Genomic DNA, 25,531 nt, shown 5'->3' with positions numbered 1-25,531 from the left:
ACTATGATTCTTCCTATGATACATATTATAAAATTTAACTAATTCCTGTTCTACCAAACCCTATGGATTCATCCATATGTAAACTAAGACTTCACCTTGAACTTGGGATCCACCTGTGTCTGCTTTAAAAGCAAGAGTTGAAGGCATACACTACTATACCTAGCTACAAAGCTTAATTTATAAATTAGGTACTTCAAGGAAATAACAATCGACAATAATTAAAAATGGTAATTATAAAAAGGTGCTGTAATGAGTTATTTAATTATAGTATTGATCTCAAAATATAATTATACCTATCCCACTTCCCTTAATTATGATACATAGTAGTTATATCCAAATTGACTGCTTTTGCATGTTTTGGAGCCATTATTAAGTACTACAAAACAAGGGTTAGTTGAATACAGCATTATAATACTTGAAAACATGATTGATAACTGAGTTAAATAGTAAGTAGCCAAATTGCAGGTAGACTATGCAGTAGATACATGATGGATAAAGAGATTATTCTTGATCCAAAATAGAACAGGAAAATACAAGATTTCACCAACTCAGAATTGTGTGCAATTTAAAACTTAAATATTACTATTTCTATTTTTTTCAGATAAGAGTTTGCCATTGTAACTGAAACTACAGTACTGATCTAAAATGTTTTCATAAGCATATCACATTCAACATTTTATGCAAGTGAAAAGTGCTAAAAAAAAATCCCTTGTGTGACTGAAATACCTAAATAAGGATACTTAACTTTTGCTTTAAAAGCCAATGGCTCAGGTTGGGGATTTAGCTCAGTGGTAGAGCACTTGCCTAGCAAGCACAAGGCCCTGGGTTCGGTCCTCAGCTCCAGAAAAAAAAAAAAAAAATGAAAAGCTATTTATGTATTAAATGTGTATACTACAGGAAATAACATTTCTGACTGTAGCTAGAATAGAAATCCAGTTACCCTTGAAAGTGAGAATGGGTTTGTCAACATACCTAATGTTTTAAAGAGAAAACACAGCTGGATATAGTGGATCACACTTGTAATTCCAGTCCGTTGGAGGCCAACGCAGGAGATCACCATGAATTAAGACCAGCATAGGCTCTATAGTGAGTTCAAGATCAGCCTGGATTAGAGAGAAACTGTATCTTAAGAAGCAAACAAAAAAACCAAAAACAACAGCAAAAAATAAAACAGAAAGTGAGCGAGTTAAATACATACACCTTAGGTTACTATATGAGATGTCCCAAGGAACAAAAAAGTAAAGCAAAATAAAAAAAGCCAAACAAAAGAACTAAAGAAAGCCGCAAATAATTCCACAAATTATTAATTTTAAGTGACTATGTAATCATTTAATACAATGGGCACTTCCCAATTTTTAAACATTATTTCTGGTAACTACTGCATTGTTTTCAAATTCAGAATTTAGGCTTTACATTATTTTATTTTAAATGCAGTAATAGAAACTCCTTTCAATCTACTATTTTGTGTTAACTTTAGAGAGAAATTAACTTAGTATCAGACTGTTTCTTTTTTTACCAATTGATCTTAACTGATTCATCTTCAAGACTGTTCTATCAAGAAAGTTTAATTTAACAAATATATCACTTTGTGATGATGACATTTTAGTCAACGACAGACCGTATTTATTATGACAGTCCCAAAAGATGACATTGTAGCACTCATAATCTATGTGTCCACTCAAACATGTTTACACATATATGAAAATGTACTCATGGTTGATATGAAATAATCCATGAATATAATCATAAATGAGAATACATAAGACATGTAAGAGCAAACATTAGAGAAACCAAATCACAGAATCTAAAAATTAATATTTCAAAGACCAAATAAAACATGTATCAAATTAGGAATTTTACTAAGTTAATAGATAGTAAGCAAATGATAACTGTTTTGGAGTCACAATTTCCTCCATTTACTGCCACCTCCAATATATAAATACATCAAAAGTACTCATTTACAAATTCCCCAAAGCCACAATGTTTATATACTGAGATTCACAGTTTCTGGGCTTAGTTTTCCACCACTTAAACTGTGGATCATTGCTATCATGTGAGAATGTTTGTTCAACTCGTCTTGCTGAAGTTTCACCAAAGACTCCTTCTCTTCCAAACGACCTTCTAATTGAGCCTTCTGCACTTCTAGGGAGGAAGCCTAAGAAGTAAGGAAGGAATAAGAAATAGAGAATAAACAGGACAGAATGTTTTTTTCACCTGAGATATTTTAAATGTCTTTTATTCTTTACTTGTAAGAATCACTTTAGGACAAATTACATTTATTGTATTTTAATTAAATTACATAGTGAAATTTAAGATAAATTAATAGAAACTGGAACTTTTAAATTATCTTTTAAAGCCAATGATGATAGCCAGCACTCAGGAGGCAGGTGGATTTCTGTATGTTAAAGGCAAGATTGTTTATATAGTAAGTTTGAGGCCAGCCTGGGCTACAAAGTGAGACCTGTTTCATACACAGACACACACAGAGGCACAGGCGCGCGCGCGCGCGCGCGCGCACACACACACACACACACACACACACACACACACACACACACACAAAGCCAGAATAGCAGCTACAATTTTTTTTTTTTTTTGCAAAAAAAGTACATACTAAATAGTACTTAAAAAATAACCAGATTAATGCAGATATAAATACTCCATCATGTTTAATGCCCCTTATGCTATACTTGTTCTGAATAGCTGGTCTTGAAGTTGGGCTATTCTTTTTTTTTTTTTTTTTTTTTTTTTTTTTTTTTGGTTTTTCGAGACAGGGTTTCTCTGTGCAGCTTTGCGCCTTTCCTGGAACTCACTTGGTAGCCCAGGCTGGCCGCGAACTCACAGAGATCCGCCTGCCTCTGCCTCCCGAGTGCTGGGATTAAAGGCGTGCGCCACCACCGCCCGGCGGAAGTTGGGCTATTCTTATCTTCCTGGCAATAAATGGGCTAGAAAGCACAATTCACAGCTAACTCACAATCATATATAAAGAATAGATTAAAATTCACAATGTATGCCTATTATTTGAATTATATATAACTTCAGACTCCATTTCCTCATCAGTAAGTTACAAGTGTTAATATTTGATATTTATATTTATCAGAGAAGATAATCAACAAAATAATTTTAGGGGTTCTCTGCAAATTATAAGGCTCTAAACAAATATACATTCCTTACCGCTTGTGTAAGTAAAAACAGAGCCATCAACCTATATAAAGCTACCTGCATGAAGACCTATGAACCCTTTCTATGTTCTCTACACACTTAAAAGCTATAAATATGCACTTAAGAAATCTTTAATGACTTTAAATTACTAAAGAGCCAGAACATTAACCTACTGTGGCGGCTTGAATGAAAATGGCCTGCATAGACTCACAGGAAGAAGTACTACTAGGAGGCATGGCCTTGTTGGAGTGGGTGTGGCTGTGTTGGAGGAAGTGTGTCACTGGAGGGCAGGGGCTTGAGGTCTCAAAAGCTCAAACCAGGCCCAGTGTCTCACTTTCTGTATCTCCAGCACCATGTCTGCCTGTGTCTTGCCATAATGATAATGAACTGAACCTCTGAACTGTAAGTCAGCCCCAATTAAATGCTTTCCTTTATATGAGTTGCCTTGGTCATGAAGTGTATTCACAGCAATAGAAACCCTAACTATGACATCTACACATGTTCATTCCATTAAAAAAAAATTTTTTTTCCATTTTCCTGCAATGAAAACTGAAGAGTCTTTCTTACCTTAATACTCAACTCTTTTCTTATCTGTTCTGTTCTGCTTAATTCTTTCCTAAGGATATCAATGGTTTCCTGCTTATCTTCCTTTTCTTTTTGTAAAACATTAATCTTTTCTTCTTGGGACTTTGCTTTTTTATGCAAATCTAAAAACAAACACACAAAAAGCCATGCACTTAAATAGATACTATAAAAGAAAAGAAGATGAGGAAGACGATCAAATAGCTTGTTGGAAATATGTTTATATAAAATTTACTGACTTAAAAAAAATACTTCAAGGGGAGAGATGGCTCAGAAGATAAAAGTGCTTACCATCACCTGAATTAACCTCTGGAAGCTACCACATAGGCAACCACTATCCTCCACAAAATAAATGTAAAGAATAATTAAAGCAAAACACTCCCAAATTCCTTTTTACCAGTATTGTATATAAAAGAGCAAGTCTTTATGTCTTTCCCCACTTCCTCTGTTCTAAACAAGCATGGCAAGAAGGGCGCGGGTGCAGAATGAGGACAGGATGGGGACGGGACTGGACATGCAGAGCTCAAGGGTTACTGGAAAACAGAGATCACAAAACATGGCAAATAAAGAGGGCTTGGTCTCTGTGTAGTAAGGAAGGTGGCTCAGAACAATAATGGTCATTTTACAGATGAAGGCATTTACAGATTTGTAATTCTAAGTTATCCAGTGCTGCCACCTGCTGTTATGATAAAAATTTTATTTTAAAAAGGGCTATTATTTCTTGTAATTCCTAGAGTTGAAGAAAAATACCCACTACATTTTCTACTTGATCAAATAAATGAAATGCTTTAATGAAAGCTCAAAGAAAAGGGAAGTTGTTTAGGAAGTCATTTAAAAAATGAAGTTGGGGCTTAAGAGATGGCTCAGTAGTTTTGAGCAGGTAGCTTTTGCAGAAAATCAGTTATCCAAAACCTCTTCCATGACCACTTGTACTCATGTGCATATATTCTAGCTATCTTTATACACACAAAGTTGAGAATAATAAAAACAATATCCTTAAAATAAATAAGGGAAGTAAATAGTAGTAATAAACTAAAACCAATGCTCTCATTTTCTTCCAAAGCAAAGTATGCTGAAAACAGTGTCTCAAACAAAGCCACTTACGTGATAATTTACATTCTCTGTCTACTAACTGGCTCTGGACTTCTTTTCTCTGTTCTTCTTTCTCCATCAACTGAGCAATAGTTCTAAAATTATAAAAGAAAAATTATTGAATAAAATTATGTGTACTACTTTACCCCCCCAAAAGTATTAAGTAAAAGCTTTAATTACTTATAAATCTGACAAATTTATATTGTAATGTAAAAGAAGAAAGGTCTATCTACTAGCTATCAATAAAAAACAATATTCTATGTAGAAAGAGAATCATTGTCTTTCCAAAATGACAAATAATTAGAATACAGAATTAGAGGATTTTACTTTTCATTTTGTTGCTTGAGTGTTTCATTCAACTTTTTCACTGTCTCAATCTGTTTATTCAGGGACTCACACGTAGTCTGTAAGTCGGCATTCTTCTTTTCAGTATTCTCATTTCTAAAAAGACAAGGAAGTGTCTCAGCATCAGAGGAAAGCAGCATGGGGACCTGGAAATGCCTATTAAAATTATAAATGCGTATGCTCTTTCACTACACAATTTACCTAAAGAGCTCACTGCACAGCACAGTAAACTATACTCAATGGTAATACAAGGCAGCTGAAGTAGTAACTCAAATTTCTGTGGTGTTAGGTAAAATGACATGAAATTCCCAATATTTAACTAATTTTGACTTGCTGAAATGACCAGTCTGTTCTAATATTAATATTAATTGTGACAATTAAGTTCATTCAATAATTCCTTTACAACTACATTTGGATTATGTGTGTGTACAGGAGGGGGTGCATGTGTACTGTGGTGTGAGTGTGTGAATGTTTGAGTACATCTGTTCTCTCCTTCCACCATATGTATTCTGGGGGTCACACTTAGGCTTGGTGGCCAAGTGCCATTATACACTGAGCCATCTTGCTGGCCCCTCATTCAATAACTGTTAGAGCAGCAGAGCTTCACGATCAAGCACTACTTGTTCCAGGCCATAGAGATCAGTCAGTGATCAAAATGACATAGCTTGTCTGTGAGCAGCTTACTTCCCAGATAACCTGTGACTTTAAAAATACATAGAGACTGTTGGTCTGCGTAATATTAGTTATATACTTGCAGGGCTAACCATTTGGTATCAGAAAACCAACTGGTCTGCCCTTCTCTAGACTAGACTATTTCTCTTGCTACCAGAATTCCTTAGTTGCCTGCAGTTCTTTGTGTAGGGCTGAGGCCTCATGGTCTTTTCCCTATGACTTTGACACGTCTATTGTTGTTCTTATTCAGCTCACGTTTAGGCAGTCTTAAATCTCTGAAGAATTACATATTTTACGGTGTCATGACAATTTAAGAAATATTTTTAAAAATTATTTAGGGTTGAGGAAATGTGGCATGTTCACTTAGGTTCTAACTTTACAAAGAAACTTTTACTTAATTTACCTTTGAACAAGTTCCATGTAGGACTTTGTCAATATTTCATGTTCTTCAGCCACAGACTCTAACTTCCTACTATGTTGAAAGAGATGCTCAATATCACTCTGGGCTCTTTCAGATTCCAGCTGTTGTGACTTCAGCAACACACTAAGCTCTTCGTTTTTTCTCTCAACTTCTCTTAACATACCCGCAAGTGTTCGTGCCTCAAAAAAAAAATGAAACATGTACTTTTTCACTATCACATATACAAACATCATGCCAGAATGCTTGGATAAAAATGTTATCCATAAAAACAGCTATCACATAGCTGTTGGTGGTTCCACTGGATTATTGTGCCCAGTTATCTTGGCACAACAAAACTGTCTAACATACTTCAAAGAATGTATTAAATAATGCACACATGTAATATGAGCACACATTATTGTTGATAAATTATACAATTTAAAAGAGCTACCAAATATCTAATTTAGCATCTGTTGGACTATAGAAAACTGTATTAGTTGTATATTCTTAACTACTTCCAAATCTGATTCAGGTTGAAAATCAGAATTATTTCAGATTCTTCAGAGTTTGGGAATATTCCACATACACAACATATACATGAAACCCACATCTAAACACAAAATTTATTTATATTCCATATCCCTCATATATATAATGTGAAGGTAGTAATCTTATGCACTGTTTTAAAAATTTGTGCATAAGTTTCATAGTGGAGAATTTTCCACCCATAACATGACAGCATTCATCCAAAAGTTACTTTTAAAAATTGCATTATGCTTATTTATTTATTTGTGTGTGTGTGTCTGAGTGCATGTATATCACTGTGCATTTGTGGAATTCAGAGACTAACTTGTGGAAGTCAGTTTTCTCTTTGCACCATTTGTGTTCTGAGGACTGAACTCAATTTATCAGGATTAGTGACAAAGGTCTTTACCTACTGCTCTACCTCATTTTAACATTACAGATTCTGAAGCATTTTGGCTTTCAAAAATTTGAATAGTGAAACTATACCATTATAATTTTTAATTTAGTAGATTTTTCTGACAAAAGCAATTTCAGCATGATCAGAATAATAGATATCAATACAAAGACAAAAAATTAACTTTCCATATAGTATTCAGATGAAAAGATACAGTCCTTAGGGGTAGCCATCAACACTAAACTGCTATGTTTATATACATTAGTTTCTTCATTTCAGGTAAGAATCAAGAATAAGATATTAACATCATTGATACTGATCTAACATTTAAAATTAAGCTGGCATTAACTAATTAACTAGGGAACACAGTGTAAATAAGCAGTAATTCAGGAATGGATACTATCTACCACTTTGTCTTAAAAATGCCCCCAAAGACACACAATGTAAAAGGGTACTATGAGAAGTGAGAGGAATAAACTCCTTCAATATTACTAATTTCCTTTCTTGGCATTTAGAAGTTCAATGTATCAGTCAAAACAAACAAAAGCATGGTAAAATATAGGGGGAAAAGGACATTAAACATTCATACTTCTTTTTAAAACTTTTTTTATATTTTTAAAAATAAACACTAGAATATTAAAAAGGGAGGGTTTATTTTTGCAGAAAATTATGCTTTTATATTATTTTAATACAAGTGCTGGTTAGTGTTGTCACCTTAACAGAATCTGAAATGACCTGGGAGATGGGTCTTTGTGGATTATCTGATTAGGTTAATTGATGTGGAAAGGCCCATCTCAACTTTGGAAAGTGCTTTTTCTCCTGCAAGGGATCCAGGAATGCATGAAATGGAGAAACTGAGCAAAGCATTAGAATGCTTGTCACTCTACTCCCTTACTGTGTGTGCAATGTAACCTGTCACTTCACTCCTAACACTTTGAACACTTGGATAAATCCTTTCTTCCTTCAGTTGCTTTAGTCAAGGTATTTTACTTCAGGAACAGGAAAAGTAACCCAGACAAGACATGATCCACGGATAGAATACACGCTTATTTCTCCCTCCTTCTTTTCGGTTAGATTTCTTTTAATTTTTAGGATATCTTTATCCTGAAAATATTTTAAGTATTTTACTTATCAGAGATTTTAATCCCTCTTTCAAACTCCTACAATTTTATAATTTATTCATTGAAGTAATGAATACATTCCATGTGAATCTGCTAAGAATTTCATATTATTAAACAAAGTTTTAACCCATAAGGTAATTATCACAAATACATTAATCATCAAACTTATAAAGCACTTATCATATGCCAAGAATTGGGACTTGGAGATTCAGAAATAGTCTTTACTATCACAAGTAAGGGTGGGAGGCAATATGATTTTCATATGCTATGGGAAGTACTATGAAGAGGCAAGCACAAGGTGGAGGCACAAGAGGAGAGCCAAACATGAGTAAGAAAACAACCATAGAAGGCTTGTGGATGCGGGCACTTAGACGAAAACTGAAGATGAAGAGGTATTAAGCAAGAAAAAAGGTGCTCTAAATAGGGTTAAGGAAATTCAAAGTTAAGAAGAAAATATAAGACTATGGTTAAGTTCTACCAAAATGCAAATTGGTATAAGCAGTTATCTGAGTTATTGGCAAAATATGGAAGATGTGGAGTGAAGTGATATTTTTTATTTTTTGTCAAATTAAGGAATTTCAGTGACATCTGAGAGCAATGACAACTACCCTGAAACACTGGAGATAGGATGAGGCACTCCTTGAAATACCCTTGGGAACTGCCATAAAGCAACAGGGACAAAACACAGACACCACTAAAGTGCAGTGTGTCTGAGTAACAGACTTAAGGTAGGAAAACTGTATCAAAGTTAAGTCTAATCAGCCAAACCTGGTGAATAATACCAAAGGGAAATGGTGATTTCCAGGTTTCTAAGTCAGTAAACTCAAGCAGTACACAGACCACTACACTATAAGTGTATTTTAAAGCCAAAGGTAAGTACTTTACCACTGATTATACAGGGTTTCAAGCATTTCCCAAATGACTAAATTTGGCAACATAGTTTATTTAGTGCTGGGGGCGGGGGTGGGGGGTGGGGAGATCTCTGCTTGCCATTAACTTGGGAACATTGACTTTTAGTAATGGTTGAAACTATACAACAGAAAAATAAGGAAGAAAGGGCTCAGAATATAATAATTCTGAGGATCTCTGACACTCATCAATCAGGTAGGAAAGAAAATTGAGATGATAATGTAGCTAAAAGTAAAGGGAAGAGAGTTACAAAAGGAACTACTTGCATGAAATGCTCAAGGCATTTCACCTCAGTTTCAACATGTGTTAGTCAGTCACATAATTGTAACTAGTACTGTACATGCTTTTTATTTCACTGTGAAAGCATCAGACATGCTTTATTTCTGGAGTGTACAGACCTCGGTCTCTGCTTGAGTTCTTTGACAGCGATACTGAGCGATCAGTCTGTCAGCCTGTGCAAGAGCCAGGGCCTTTGCCTCCAGGAGATCTTGTAACCTGCTCTCTTTCGACTAGAAGAAAATACACTGTTAATGTCCATTGTTTAGGAAAACACCTGTGAAATGCATACATCATTACACAGTTAAAATAAGCTTGTACTCACGGCCAATGTGGAAAGTTTCATCTCATAAACATCCATTATGTCAGATATTCTTATATCATTAATCTGATCCTTCACCTGGTTTTACAGAGTTAAAATTAGAAAATTGTAAATTTGACAAAAGAAAAATGAAACTATTTTGCAACTAAATCATTAAAGCTGAAGAGTAAAAATATATGTTCTTTCAGGTGGGTTACAAATATTTCACTAATTTGGCTATCTCAGCAAGATTCAATATTCATATGGTGATGTAAAAGCCATATGGTGGGCAGGCAGGAAGGAGGCTAGAATAAGAAATGACAGCTGTTTTTTAAAAAGTGTTTAAACTTTATACTGTTTCTTTTCTTTGAAAAACATTCAGATTTTACTTTTTTTGTCAAAGGATAAAGTTTGCATCTGTAGCTGTTTAAACAAATGCTATAATCAGAGCTGACAGTTGGCCAGCACCAAACACAAGCCCATTTACAGTGCTACTTCTCACTCACCATCACTCCGGCCTGAAGTTTTTCTATTAGCTCCTCAATGTTCAAAGGAGCATTATCTTTTGAAGGAGGTGGTGTTAAGCACTTTGCTGATGCTGGAAAATAGTGATTTAAGGGCTGCAAAGACATTTTCCTGGGCAGATGCTCGGTTTCTTGCTGTCTGTATATATTGTTTGCTGCTATACTTTCTCCAAGTCTGAATAAGAGTCAGGAAGAAAAAGCAATCACAAAAACAGAGCAAAAGGCCGAGAGTTGTTATAGAACTATGGTAGTATTTGAAATGAGTCTTCTTTGGGGACTATACATCTTGAAATATATTGGAAATCATTTTTGGTAACCACAATAAAGCAGTTTGGGGAAACATTCTCAATTTTCCTGAGGACTCTTTTCTACTTACTATATGTGATAATTCCATATTTGGTTTGGAGGCATTCTAGCACTAGTTAGTGAGTGTAGAGTATTTGCAATGAGTACAAAGTTACTGTATTACTCAGAAACACCTTTTTATTTTAGATGGTATCACCTGGTCCCATCTATACTCTCCTCTGACCCTTTTTCTCACACAGTATATCCTCATCAATCTTATTTCTATTCTGCTCCACTAAAAGCCAATCCTGTTTATGTCTCAAGGCCTTCGGATGATCTGTTCCTTTGTGTGAAACTATCAGAAGAAGGTTGATTCCTTCTTACCATAAGATCTTGGTTCAAATTCACCTCTCCAGAGAGGTCATCATTAATGCCTTATGTCATATAAATAATTAGCTACTCCTTTCCACAGTGGTGGACATTATATGAACCTTTAATTCTTTTTAGTAATAACAATATAAGATAAAACAAAAACTAACATATCAGAATTGGACAAAACAAACAAACAGAAGGAAAAGAGCCCAAGGAAACACACAAGGATCACAATCCCAGTTGTTCACATACTCAGGAATCCCATAAAAACACTAAACTGGAAGCTAAAATGTATTAACAGAGGACTTAATGTAGACTGTACAGGCTGCCTCAGTCTCTGTGAGTTCATATGAGCTTTGACCATATTGATTTCGAGGGCCTGGTTTTCATGGTGTTCCTCATCCCTCTGGCTCTTACACTCGTTTCGTGTCCTCTTTTACAGGTTCCCTTACCCCTGAGGGGAGGGATTTGATGGAGACATCCTGGTTATGGCTGAGTGTTCAAGGTCTCTCACTCCTCACTCTCTGCATACTGTCTGGCTCTGGGTCTCTATATCTGTATTTGTTCCAATCTGCTACAGGAGGAAGCTTCTCTGATGATGGCTGAACAAGACGCTGATCTATGAGTATAGCAGAATGGCATCAGGAATCATTTCACTGCTGCCTTTTTGTAATTTTTCTGAATGAACAGAAGTATTTGGTTTCACTCTAGGTCTCTGGGTTGTCTACTCTCCCCACTATCTAGGTTCTCACCCACTCTAAGATTAGTTCTTTGTGTAGGGCTGAGATCTTGTGGGCCTTTCCTGGTCCACATTGGCATGTCCATATAAAAACAAATACATATATGCATGCATACACAAACACAACACATATATGCATGCAATAACAATTAATGAAAGAAGAAACCATGAATTGGAGAGTAGGGAGTGGTGTATGAGAGGGCTCTAAGGGAGGAAAGGGAGAAATGTATTTATGTTATAATATCAGAAATAAAAAATATTTTGCTAAACATATTTGTCAAAATTTTAAACTTTTTGGCTTGGGTTTGTTGTGTTTTTTTTTTTTTGTTGTTTTTTTTAATTAAAAATATTTATTAGACCATGTGTGAAGCTGAGTTTGCTTTTTCCCTCCAATCCAATACTACCACATAACTAAGGAGTAGAATTCTTATTGCATGGATATTTGGCTTAGATATTTGCTGTGGGATAATGCTTTTTGTACACTGGTTTAATAAAACAATGATTGGCCAGTAGCAAGGCAGGAAGTAGAGACAGGATAAGCAGACAAGGAGAATTCTGGGAAGAGGAAGACTGAGCCAGGAGATGCCAGCCCACCATCTAGAGAGCAGCATGGTAAAGCCACAGAAAACATGCTGACATATAGATTAACAGAAATGGGCTGAGTTTAAGTGTAGGAGCTAGTTAGTGGTAGGCCTGAGCTAATGGCCAAGCAGTTTTAAATAATATAAGCCTCTGTGTGTTTCCTTGGGTCCGAGCGGCTGCGGGACCTGCGGGTGGGAGAGATTTGTCTTGACTGTGGGCCAGGCAGTACACAGGAAAACATCAGCTACAGATATTAGCTCAATAGTTCTTTAACTTTTAATTTATGACTATGTACATGAGTAATTCTGCAAAATGCAACTAAAGTCACTTAACAACAGACAGCATGGATTAACAAACTCATCTCTTACATTGAGAGAGTGAAAGTCGCACAGATAACAGAGATGATACTAAAATGAATGGTGTGGTTTTGGTGTAATAAACTATTTATAAAGCAAAACCTTGTTCACTGGCCTGCTTATTGACCTCTAGTTTCAATTACTTAAATGACTTTTACAAATTCTATTATATAAACTACTTAAAGTTCTAAAAATTAAATCCCAAGTAGATTGTAGTAACCATTCAATTTACATATTGTCTTCCCCTGACACACAAACTCAATTTAAAACAAAACAAACAAAAAAACTGCACAGCATTTTCAGTATACTATTATCTGAAATGAAAGAATATAGTAAATTCTTTTGGCCTGGCCATCATCTACTCCATCTTATGATAAAACACTTAAATATTTCAGTATTCCCCCTCTCCCCCACTGATCTTTCCCAGCTTAGTCTGAGTTCATGTAGTTCTTAGTACTCCTTAGCAAATGAACCAGAAAGGAAAAGTTCTTTCTACAAAAGGAACTAAAGCAATTGGTTCAAGCTTCAGTGTCTAGAATCCATGATCAGAAGAAGTGATTAAGAGACAAAAGAGCATGATAAAAAAACCTGCATCTACGTTTTCTTTGTCCTTTTCCATTACAGGAATCAGAATTTTAATTATTTAAAAGATTACTGATAATTAAAATAAAATCTGCAGTTCACCAATTTGTTAATAAATATGCATGGAGGATTATGAAGAAACACAGAATGACATTTTAACCATATTAAGAGATACTGAAAATGAACACAACTCACACTAAGGCAGGGAAATCTGGCAGTGGAGCAGCTTCCAGCAATATTCCCAATCCAGATTGTACTTGTTCTCTATTATCTGATGTTAAAGCAAAAGCCAAAGGAGTAATCAAACGTGGATCCTAGACAAATCAGAAACCAGCAATTAAGAGGCAGCAAGTAAGACTCACATACTGCTGAGTCTTTAGTCAAAGGTAAGAGTATTCTAAACTACTACCTGATGCATGCATGCATGCATATATATATATATGTATATATATACTTTACCACCTTATAGCAATTTATACTGTATTGCAATCCAGCAAATATCCAGCAAAAGGTTTATGTTTTAAATTATGCCTATCAGAATTATAACAAATAGTTTGATGAATTTAAATTGTTCAAAATCAAATGGTATTTAGATAGCTTTATTTCTTATAAATGAAAACTTGGAATGGCCAATAATTTCTAAATTAAAACCATCAAATAAAAATTTGAACTTAAAAGGGGGATCTGCAGGGTCCTGGCCCCCCGTTTTGGGTAACTGTTGCCTTGCTTGCGGACCTTGACCTTGATATCCTCCTAATGCTAATTCCCTGCCAGATTCCACCCTCCTGAATGCTTAAGGGAAGTTCCTTGTCTGTGTATCCCGAATAATGGGCGCTAACAGCTTAGATGCAAGATTGTAAAACATCAGTAGCAAACTTCTGCCCTCCGGGGTCCTCCCATTGTGCTGTAAGCCTGTATTTAACCTCCTACCCCCTTCAAGAAATGACATTCGACATTTAAAATTAAAATATATATATAAAATTGAATGAATACTGCAAATGTCATCTATGAATACCACAAATGTGATTAATATCATAAGTGTAAGTAATGAATATCATGACTGATGAGTGTAATTTAAAAAAAAAAGAGAAGAGTTGAAAAGTCTGATTTTGAGTGGGAAGAGCCCATGGTTGGTTGAGGGAGGAGGTGAAAAAAAAATTGAACTAACGAATGCAAATTAGAAAACCAATGACCAAAGCAGTACACTTTAAAGTCCCTCATGTCAGTATTTCACACTAGGCCCATAAGCTCTAAAATCACCTATTATGAAAAACATCTAAAAACTGCAGTGAAAAAAATGACTTGCTTTTTTGTGTGTTTTGTATATGTACTCAGGTATAGAGGCCAGAGGTCTATGTTAGATGTCTTTCTCTATTGCTTTCCACCTTATTTTTTAAGATGGAGTCTCTCACGGAACCTGGAGTTCACCAAATGGCTAGACCAGTTAGCCAGAAAGGCCCTGTAGCCTGCTGTCTGTCTCTCAGTGCTGGATACACATGTACTCTGTCACACTCACCTTTAACGTGGGTTCTAAGGATCTAAACTTTAAGCCCTTTACTCATTGGGCCATTTCCCTAGCCCTCACTCAATCCTTTAAAGAAAAACTATTAATGAAGAAAATGTTAGTAGTAAGGCCTTTCTAATTAAGATGTTAAATGCTTTGTAGGTACTTAAGCATAATTCAACCTTCACAACTCAAAAGAATCCCTTCACATTTCTCCCAGAGGAGAATCATTACTTGCTGTTGCAGTAAATAGAACTGAAGTACAAAGATGGAAAATTATTTACTCAAGCCTACACTGACTGGCAACTACTTCAGCCAACTATGAACTATAAAAATGCTCTTAGTGAGCCCATGGTCACTACCTATGGGTTCAACTCGGCTTCCATTCTATCTGAACAGTCACCGTCATGCTTCCTAAGCTTAATTCAGAAAAAATAATTTTGCATTTTTGTTAAATAACTCTGATAAACTAGGTAATGTAGATAATTAACATGGTTATTGTTGAACCCTGTATTAAACAAATAAAACCAGAAAAAAACAGAATGAAGTTCTTTGGCCTAAATACTACATAATCAAAAAACTCTAGCTCCATTTTTCCAAGAACAAGCAAAACAGATTATAGTAGCATAGAAAGACCTTCTCCTATAAGGAAAGTAATGGACAGGGACACTCTTCTTTGATGAATCTTTTTCTGTCTATAAAACTCACTTCCTCCAGCTCAGCTAAGAACACTTATGAATTTTACAAAACTAGATGTCCCCTAATCTTGAAGACCAAATGAGAACTGAGTGTAGCCCTGTAAAGGAGTACTTACACACCATGTCTCAAGTCCTGGGTTAGTGGTAGAGGAATGGGGAGTAGGAAGTAAAATACAATTAAATCTTTAAACTAAGTCTATTGTAATTTTGCTTTCTGATAACATCTAGATACTAATAACATTCAGCTACTATCACTGAAACTTGTAAGCTAGTGCTATTTTCAGCATACCCGCACAAATCTGATCAGTCCCTTTCAGATGTTTTCTATCTCCTTACTATTTCATGTCACCAACTCTGATCAAAATTAAAAGCTCACCATGGGAAGATGGCCCAGTTAGTAAATTTGAGTTTAATACAGAGAAGCCACAACAAAGTGCTGAGTATGCGTTTATAAACCCCCTGTTGGGGAGGCAGAGGAACAGATTCCTGCAGCTCATTAGCCATCAGCCTACTTTACTTAGTGAGGTCCAGAACGGCGAAGAGACCCCATATCAAAAAAAAAAAAAAAAAAAAAAAAGGTGAACAGGGCCTAACAAATTACACTCAAAGTCATCCTTAGGCTGTCATACATGTGTTTCTCATAGGTGTATAAACACACACACACACACACACACACACACACACACACACACACACACACACACACACACGGAGTCTCTCCCAATGTCAACATAGATCAAGAAGTCTACAAGTACAATGAAAGGAAATGCTGGGAAATTATTTCCTTAGAACCTGGAGGAAGTTAGATTTAGTTTCTAAGATATATAATGATAATATTCTAATTAAAAAAAAAACAACTATCAAGTTTTTTCTCATGGCCAATTCTAAGAAAAATATCCTCTAAGGATGTAGAATATTAAAGCAGAAATACTTAAGATAGGCATGGTGCAGGGGTTGTAATCCTAGCACTTAGGAGGTCAAGGCAGGAGAAAGGTGAGTTCAAAGTCAAGTTGGCCTACATGGTGATATGCTGTCTCAACAAACAAGAAATCAAGAAAGAAACAAAAGAGCACTATTATAAACCAAGGTAGAGGAGCCAGAAATGCTGCTCAAAGGAGTTGAGTTCAAGCTTCAGTACCTACACAGAATGCACGCATGGTGACACATCTGTAGCCTTATCCCTAGGAGTGGAAAGTGGACAGACAGGTGGATCTCTAGAGCTCACTGATCAGCCAGCCTAGCTGAATTGGTGAGCTCCAAGACAGTGAGACTCTAACTCAAAGATAAAAAAGATAACAAGCAATTGAAGAAAACACACGACACTGACCTTCCACATGCATGCCCACACATGTATTTATACATATATGTAACACAAGACTATGTAAATATACATCATATGTATACACATGCATACAAAGAATCATATGATAATTAGATGTGTGAAAAGGTTGAAGTTACCTGAAGGATTTTGTAGAAGCTTACTTCCATACCAGGAACCAATTGTTTTAATTTGTTCATCAAATTAAGAGTCTTCAAAATTACGTCAGCAGCAAGTTTGCTTTAAAAATAAGTGACATTTAAATTAGATAACTAAAAAATTAGCATATTTTTGTCTATACTTCTAAAGTAAATGAAAAATCTAACAAATTTGTTTTTAAAACAGGAAGATTACAGTATTACTTCTAAGAGTTAAAATATTTTAAAAATTAGTATTTTTAGTACTAAAATTCCAGAAAGAACTAGTACTGAATATAAGTTTCAGACTGTTATCTACTCTTAAATACCAATATGGTTCAAATTTCTGCTGAATTAAGTACAAGCATTTAGAACATGGCTCATTTCATTCTTAGCAACTGTTTCTAAAATCAACTTTGTCTAAAATTAAAAACAAAAACAAAAGAAAACCTATTACATAGAGAATGAATTATACAAGACCATGCACTCACTTTACTTTGCATCTGAAAGGGAGTGAAATGTTTAAAGGAGGACTGGTGAGATGGTCCAGTGGGTAAGGGTCTTCCCACCAAGCCTGGTGACCCAAGCTCAATCCACAGGACCTACATAGTGGAAGGAGAAAGCCCAACTCCCACAGGTTGTCCTGATATCCACCTATGCTGTGGCCAAGTGACCATATACTACACACACACACACACACACACACACACACACCCAAAAAAATTAAAAGTGAAAAGGTAATTCTTGTTCTTCAAGAATACAACTGCTGACAGTTATTTACAGAAATGGGAACAAATGATAGGGTTTGGCACTTATCAGGTTTCAATAAATATTCATTAGGAAAAGTTGCTCACAAGAGGGAGTGGGCATAAATACACTGCTCATTACTCTGTGAGCATCCACCTTTAACCAAAGCTCTGATGTATGAAGGAGAAGAGAGAAGTTGTCTTTGTTATTAAGAAGCTTTCAGCAGGGATTGGCTTTCTGGTAATGAAACCATCCATTTTGTCACGCTTTTCTCTTTAAAAATGTAAGATTAAATGAAGCAAAAATTAAATTACCAAGGCAATGTCAAAAGGAAGTTTCAGAAGAGAAATGTTCAGAATCTGTAACTTCTCTTTCATATGCATGCAGAGAAAAAAAAAAGTCCTGATGAAATATAAACTGCAGATGTCAAAACCTTTCAGAAGTATGCAATCCATAAATTGAATTTTTAATTCAAAATTTAACAATTTCCAGCTATCCATTGAGTTAATGTAACATATTTAGGGAAGATCCTTGAATAGGATAACTATATTTTATAACTTTTACTGCCTTTAGCCAGTATGCATTTTGGACTTGAAATACTCACCACAATTCAGCATCTGCCACCTTTGTTCCAAATCCCAGGTCAATCTTGCCATATGTAAACTGTTGTTCTATCAGTGTGGTACACTTTATAGTAGTCAATACTTTTACAATGTGCATTTTCAGAGTGTCATCTCCACACAGAGGTTAAGTTTGGTTAAGGTACACAGAAATCCAAATACTTTGTATACAGTGTGTAGCTATATATAACTTGTAACATTTAGAATAATTTCAAACAACTTTGACATTACTGCAATCCAGTGTAATTATTTTAATTGCACTAAGACATGTTAGAAAAGCAGAACTTTAAAAGGATTAAGTAAATAGTAAGAGATAGACTCACAGAAGTATTCGACGCATGGTAAAACCAGAAAAAGGATATTTCTTCACTGGATATTTATTTATTTAATTAGTTAGCCGTGATGAAAATGTTTCAATAAACACTGGATGAATTATGGGGGAGTTATATTCTCATACTTAATAAATTACTATGCGTATCAGAAAAAAAGGGCCCAGTTATGAAACACCTTTAAGGTTAAACAGAGCAATTGCATGCCTCTACAGCAGTGATTTTTGACCTTGGCTACATGTAATAAACACAGGAGTAGATAAAACAATCACAAACACAGAAAATGGGGGCTAAAATCAAGAAAACTATATCAGTATTTGCTTATGGACCAATACAGCAACCAAAGACTCATAGGAGCAGCAACAGGCATTAAAATTGCAGGAGAGTTATGAGGAGCCAACTCAGCATACACCTTCAAAGCTCAAACTGTAATTTAAAAATGGCCATGTTTTAAGGACATGGGTTCTTATCGGGTTGGGAATGTAGCTCAATAGTAGAAGGGCTGACCTACTACTGAGGTGCTTGGTTTGATCCTCTGTAGTGGACCCATGCACACATATACTCAAAGATGTATCTAGAAGAAAATAATGAGTTCTTAAAATACTTAAACATAAATTAAATACAGAAAAAGCAAACTGGAAAAAATTTTCAGGTGTCCTTGAAACTTTAATTTTCAGTTCAATATCCTTTCTCTGGCTATGTAAGTGCATATTCCTACATGCTTGTGTGCAGGTGTGCATACACATGTGTGCATACGCATATGGAGGCCAAAGCACAACCTAGGATGTCATTCTCAGAACCACAGTCTGTCTACTTTGAGCAGGGTTTCTCATGGACAGTAGGTCACCCATTAGGTAGATGGCTGGCCAGCAAACCCTAGGCTTGTGTCTGCTTATCCAGGCCTACGATTACAAGCCCACACAATCACACTTGCCTGACATTTTCATATGGTTGCTGGGGACTGAAATCAAGTCTGCATGCTCTCAAGGGAATCATTTTACTGGCTAAGCTATCTCCCCAGTCCCTTGGTACAATATTTCTGATACTACATGAGAAATTATAAGATTACAAATAGAGAAAAATTGGAGGTTTTATACTTTTCATTTACATTATGGTAAAGGATATTTAATAAAATTTCAATGGCTTTGACCATCCTTTCACATTTTTTTCTTATTAGGGTCTCATCAAGATTTTGTTCAGTGAACTGAAGCTGATCAAGGATTGTAGGCAGCAGAAGGGTCACAAAACGGTCAGTTGAGGAACAGTTACCAGTATCAATGACATCCTAGAAAATTTACCATCAAGAATAATTGAAAATAAAGATGGAACACATAACATAAAACAGTCTTTACTAAACTATAACATATTCTTTAAATTTTTAACATTTATTTCAATATTCCATTTATTCAAGTCTTCTATTTTAAAACGACATTTTACAATTTACCATTTTAGCCAGTTTTCAGACTTAGTCTGGCTTCATTCCACAAATGAAGACATAACATTATAAAAAATTCATTTTAAGGATTCCATGATTTAAATAATATTCTAAGTATGTTTAATATTTAATGACAATACCTGAATTTGCTAAATGTAATTAAATAATAAGAGACCAACTTTAATAGTGTAAAACCACAAATAATTTCAAAGGTTTTATACATGCTAAAATCTGTCAGGACCAAGAAAAAAAATGCAGTTTATACATAAATTTTAATGAACAGACTTGATCACTCATATACATATTTGTGCATAGGATCAAATTATGAGATTAAAAAATAATTTTGCAGACTGGACAGGCTGAATGAGTATAAAAGCAGGTGAATAGCAGATAATGCTAAATTGCCTAGTAGCATAATCTACAGATCAAGATTATTTGTCTTCATTCTACTAAGTGCATTGTATCTGCATGCTGCCTTACTTCACTAATTAGGACCAATATTTTACAGAATTAATAAAAGGCAGCAGACGAAATGTGACATAGAGAAAACAACCAAAGCACACAATAAGAAACCATATAAATACTGTGTAATAAATTATATAGTTTAAGAAACTGTATGTATGTATGTAAGAAACTACATACAAAGCATTCAGTATAAACATAGGAAATAATAACACATGTAACTTTGCAGGAAAAACCCTCAGTAGTTGTATTATAGACAGTCTGGTTTGTAACTGTCAATTTTATCCCATTTGTGAACAATTGGAACTTACACAAATGTGTTATAAAACAAACTGTTAAGTGAGCATCATGAAAGTAGAAAAGTCCATTTGTCAATTATTTCATTACCTCAAGGATTTCCTTGAACAACTCCAGTGCTAAAACAGAACAGTTTTCAGATCCATCCAAAGGTTGGCTTGACCAACGAAGTAGAGCCACAGTGGGTTCTAAGCTCTTAGGACGACTTCCCAGAATGTTGTTGCCAGATGAAGACTGTTCAAACATCATCTGACTGAGCACATGGCGCAGCTGAGCCACTGCACAGAATGCAAGAAGTAATTCTAAAACCTGTGCAATGTAAAGTCTTCATTAAATACCAACTTCATTGGGCTTTAACAGACAAAGCATATGACAACACTAAAAATGCCCCATAATTATAAAGAAAATATTCTAAAAGGAAAATTTAAAGTAGCTCCCACTTTGTAATGCTCTCATTCTGATTTCAATACTGGTTACATGAGTATGAGCAGATTCTAAATCTGCAGAGCAGTAAACTTAAGATTTTCCTGTACATTTTAGTCTTTAAAAGTCTCAAACAAAATGTCATGCTTTTACATACCTTTGAAGAAGAATCAGGGTCTTTCGCATTTAGAAGCCCTAATACTTGATTAAGACATGAAGAGAAGTGTTCATACCTAGGTTTAAAGGTATACATAAAGTGACAAAGGGAGAAGAATTGTAGGCAAAGGAAAGGGGGTAGATTTGATCAAAATATATATACATACATGAAATTCTCAAATAAAAAATATTCATACGGGCTGGAGAGATGGCTCAGAGGTTAAGAGCACTGAATGCTCTTCCAGAGGTCCTGAGTTCAATTCCCAGCACCCACAAGGCGGCTCACAACCATTTGTAATGAGATCTGGCACCCTCCTCTGTATATAATAAATAAATAAATCTTAAAAAAAATTCATACACCAAATATGCTTACAATGTTTACATAGATATTCCTTGATTTATGACCTAGTTTTATAGCAATAAACTCATCTCAATTTAAACTACATGTGAAAAATGTATTTTCTACCACCCAATCTTTTGACTTATCAGAACATAGCAACACAGTCTATTATGGTTGACTGGTTGTTTACCACCATGATTTGAGGTGCCGACTTTTAGCTGAAGCTTCCAGCCACTGTCTAGCACTGCAAGGGTCAAGAAATAAAGCTGCTACGTGGCCAGAGCTTAGATTTGGGTATCTACCTTGAACACTATCAAAGAAACAATGGTTGAAAGACAAGTTAATGCGTGAACACATGTATAGGTAAAAAGAAGTGACAACTGAATAGGAAGCACTGAATGGAAAGGAAATCTCTTCTGCTGAAGATGACAGAATGAGGTTTACAGCACAGTGTAATAAAATCAGGACAAAACTAAGAAAGAATGTGTAGAAACAAGTTTGTCTAGGCATGCAAATAAGGAGGAGCTCTAAGCAGATGGCATTCTTAGTTTGTTTTCCCTGTATCTGAAATAAAGATAAAGTGAGCTTGTGCATGAAAGGTAGCAAAATAAAGAAATGCATATTTGAATGAGACATTGTAGGAGTCAAGAAAGGAAGCTGACAGAATAAAGAAAAGGGGTCTGGCCCAGGTAAAACTGTGGGATTTTCTCGTATCTGGTTAGAAACCCAACATTGTTAGACTCTGAAACAGATTCAGGATTGAGGTCGTAACAAATGGTATGGTTGTGAGACAAGACAAGCTGGACATGGTTCTTGGGGAACCACTCTGTACAGAAGGGTGAAGGAGAGAACGCAACTGAGAGACTAAAAGGAGTATTAAGTCATCTCACACTGATGCTACAGATGGTCATCTTTCTGTCTCCTGAGAGAATATCCAAAAGATAATTTCAATTTACTATAAAGCTTTTAAGTAGGCATTACGTGACAACCAGAAGAGATACACATGGATATTCTGACACTCACAACAGATGAAAATAGGCCAGGTAAAGGGAAGGTACTCTGAAGGAAATGATGCCATTATCTATGACACTGACTTGATACCCATTTGCATCACAGATGTTTAGGAAAAGATGAAATGCTGAAGTGAATGTGTCTTGTTTAGCAGAAGTTCAGCTACCCAAGGTTAATTCTGCCCTAGTCCTTAGGTCTATTTTGTTCATGGAAAACCAGGAATTATTTAACACCCTGCTGCTGTGAGGACTCCTTTGTTTCTCACTGCTTGGACAATGTAGGTGCTCAATAAATGTTTTCTTATTTGGAGATGAGTCACTAATTATTTGCACCAATTTCTTAAGATCCCAACACAATGTAAGCATTGAGAAAATTAAATTAAGATGCTAAAGTAAAGGTCTGGAGAGATGATTCAGTGGTTAAGGATGAGTATTACTTTTCCAAAGGAGCAGGGGGTCAGTTCTCAGCACCCATATTGGGTAGCTCACAACCACCAGTTCCAGTAATTCAAGGTCCTCTTCTGGTTTTCACGGGCACCAGGCACAAATGTGGTGCACATAAACACATGCTGGCACCACACCCGTATACACAAAATTGAAAATTAAAAAAAAAAAAAGATGTCTTATTGATAAATAACATACCTGGTAAGATAATCAGCAATTTTAGGATTTTTAAGGAGATCCATGAGTAGGTCGACCGAATACTTTCGTGTTAGGGTACCGTCACCATTTATGAGAATGTTAAATATTAGTTGGAAAGTCTGATGAATGTTTCGAGCATGAAATAGCTTTGAAAAATTGGGAAAAGTTTATTATACATAAGAAACTATAAGTTGACATCTTAACGTTTTAAAAATGTTAAACACCAGGGACTCAAAATTAATTTCAAAATAGAAAAAAATTACCTTTTCCCCCACTTCTTCATTTAGCGTCAAACTGGATAATATTGAAAGTGCAAACACAACCACAGTCAAACTGCTGTGTGCTAGGAAACTTATGAGAGTTCGATAAAAGGATTTCACATTACTCTGTAGGAGAAAAGAAAATGAACTGGAGGGGGAAAAAAGCCCTACGTTTTGATTTAAAAAAAAAATACAACTGTACACAGCGGACAAACTTATTAATTATTATGAACTTTTCAACACATGGTTATTACCTTTAAAAGGGAAATTATTATTACTTTTTAAAGGGACATTTTACAACACAGATAAGTAGAAATTAAAAGACTATTTGATATACACAGAATCTAGGAGAAAGTTTTCTTTTTTAGTAAAGGTACACAAATGGCATGTGTAAGGCCCTAGGTTCCACACTCAGCACCAGAAATAAAAAAAAGAAAAGAAAAACTTGGAAGAACTTTGGAACAGAACCTAATACACACACACACACACACACACACACACACACACACACACACACACACACACACACACCCCCCTCAAACCCTCAACTTACCAAAGTTTTTATTTGTGTTTGAACAGAAAGATTGTGCCGACAAAGATTTGCCAATAGTCCTAGACAAGGCATTGTTAACTCATCTTCAGAAGACTGACTGTTGTAAAGACAGAAAGCATGGTGTTCACTCGCATTAGTCAAAATCAAAGAGTAGTAAATATGCTTAAGTTCTTTCTTACATGTAAAAATAACACTATCAAATTCTGAGTAATACTGACTATTTCGTTTACATTTTGAAACCAAATTTATCCTATTCAACTGTGCCACAGAAATACAGAAATAACTGTCAGAATAATCATGAAATTTTATGAAGTTCACCTATAAAGAGCATACAATGTTTACCTTGATTAATTTTTTCTTGTTAAATCAATTTGTTAAATCTTACATGTGAATATTAAACCTGTTTTATGATACTCAGCCCTTAAACTCACCCAAGTGGAGGAAACAGTGATCTGAGTTTACAAACCTATGGAGCTGGGGTTGGTAAGAGGAGTCTGGTGCAAGGGCACTTACTGCTCTTTTAGAGGACTGGGGCTCAGCTCCCAGCACCCACACAGAACAGCACACAACTCCCTGCACTTCAGCTGTAAAGGATCTGAAGCCCACATTTGTCCTCCACAGGTACCTGCACATACATGGTGTACCACAAACATGTACTCAGGCACAACACATACACATAAAAATAAATGAATAAATAATTTTTTTTGTTTTTTTTTAAAGCTAGAAAACATTATCTAAGGAGAAATAATCTATATCTAGTTTTAGTTTAACAATAAACCAATAAATTATCCAATTACATGTTTTGCTGCATACTTACATATGACCAATCAGGAATGTAATTAAGTCGTCTATATGAGCACCAGAATGGAAAAATTTGACATTATATGTTAACCTCTGCAGGAGTTGAATGCACTGAGAATAAGAAAATAATTGTGAGTATACACATGAAAACATATTGCCTACTCATTAAAATGGACTATTGTAAGTATTTTGGGTGCATCATTTTAGGAAATAAACACTAGAGCAAGAGTCATGCCATTTCTTAACTTTAATTTTATTTTAAAATATATATACTAAGTAATGGGACTACTAGGAACCTTGGGAGTCATGTCTTAATTTACCCAATTCTACATATTCTATCTCATGGCTTGTCACTGTTATGGTTTGAGGGGCATCTAATTGTGTCCACTCAGGGTGGGTTCTGTGATTAAGCCTTAGTTTCTCAGGATGGTGTGCTGGGAGGTGGCAGAGCCTCAAGAAGTCAGGGCTTGAAGGGAGGTTCTTAGGTCACTGGAGGTATGATGTACTTCCTATGTGGTCCTGTTGGTAGTTCTCAAGAGAGAAAAGTTATAAAAGGAAGAAGCTTGGTTCCAGTATCTCT

General features: G+C 35.4%; 1 protein-coding gene across 9 annotated transcripts in view; it reads right to left on the bottom strand.

Moving 5' to 3' along the window:
• Positions 1-1,842: 1,842 nt before the first annotated feature.
• Cip2a (cellular inhibitor of PP2A) overlaps positions 1,843-25,531 on the bottom strand; it is a 30,529-nt gene continuing 6,840 nt past the window's right edge. The window contains exons 4-22 of one of the 9 annotated variants that reach the window (XM_076548947.1): positions 24,968-25,062; positions 24,151-24,247; positions 23,601-23,723; positions 23,338-23,483; positions 21,347-21,422; positions 20,857-21,075; positions 19,698-19,857; positions 18,228-18,369; positions 16,880-16,979; positions 13,415-13,533; positions 10,286-10,478; positions 9,804-9,878; positions 9,601-9,711; positions 6,257-6,453; positions 5,166-5,277; positions 4,849-4,939; positions 3,730-3,869; positions 2,350-2,395; positions 1,958-2,157 (exon numbers count right to left, since the gene is read on the bottom strand). In XM_076548947.1, coding sequence (XP_076405062.1) covers positions 2,351-2,395; positions 3,730-3,869; positions 4,849-4,939; positions 5,166-5,277; positions 6,257-6,453; positions 9,601-9,711; positions 9,804-9,878; positions 10,286-10,478; positions 13,415-13,533; positions 16,880-16,979; positions 18,228-18,369; positions 19,698-19,857; positions 20,857-21,075; positions 21,347-21,422; positions 23,338-23,483; positions 23,601-23,723; positions 24,151-24,247; positions 24,968-25,062 — 2,241 coding nt within the window. In that variant the 3' untranslated portion in view covers positions 1,958-2,157; position 2,350. Of the gene's footprint in view, positions 2,158-2,349; positions 2,396-3,729; positions 3,911-4,848; positions 4,940-5,163; positions 5,278-6,256; positions 6,454-9,600; positions 9,712-9,803; positions 9,879-10,285; positions 10,479-13,414; positions 13,534-16,879; positions 16,980-18,227; positions 18,370-19,697; positions 19,858-20,856; positions 21,076-21,346; positions 21,423-23,337; positions 23,484-23,600; positions 23,724-24,150; positions 24,248-24,967; positions 25,063-25,531 lie in introns of those variants that run through there. The other 8 variants (XM_006989978.4, XM_076548944.1, XM_076548941.1 and 5 more) reach the window with 8 other exon arrangements.

The sequence above is a fragment of the Peromyscus maniculatus genome, chromosome 12 (assembly GCF_049852395.1).
Source record: "Peromyscus maniculatus bairdii isolate BWxNUB_F1_BW_parent chromosome 12, HU_Pman_BW_mat_3.1, whole genome shotgun sequence".
In the NCBI taxonomy this organism is placed as follows: Eukaryota; Metazoa; Chordata; class Mammalia; order Rodentia; family Cricetidae; genus Peromyscus; species Peromyscus maniculatus.
This window is presented reverse-complemented; position numbering and strand designations above follow the sequence as displayed.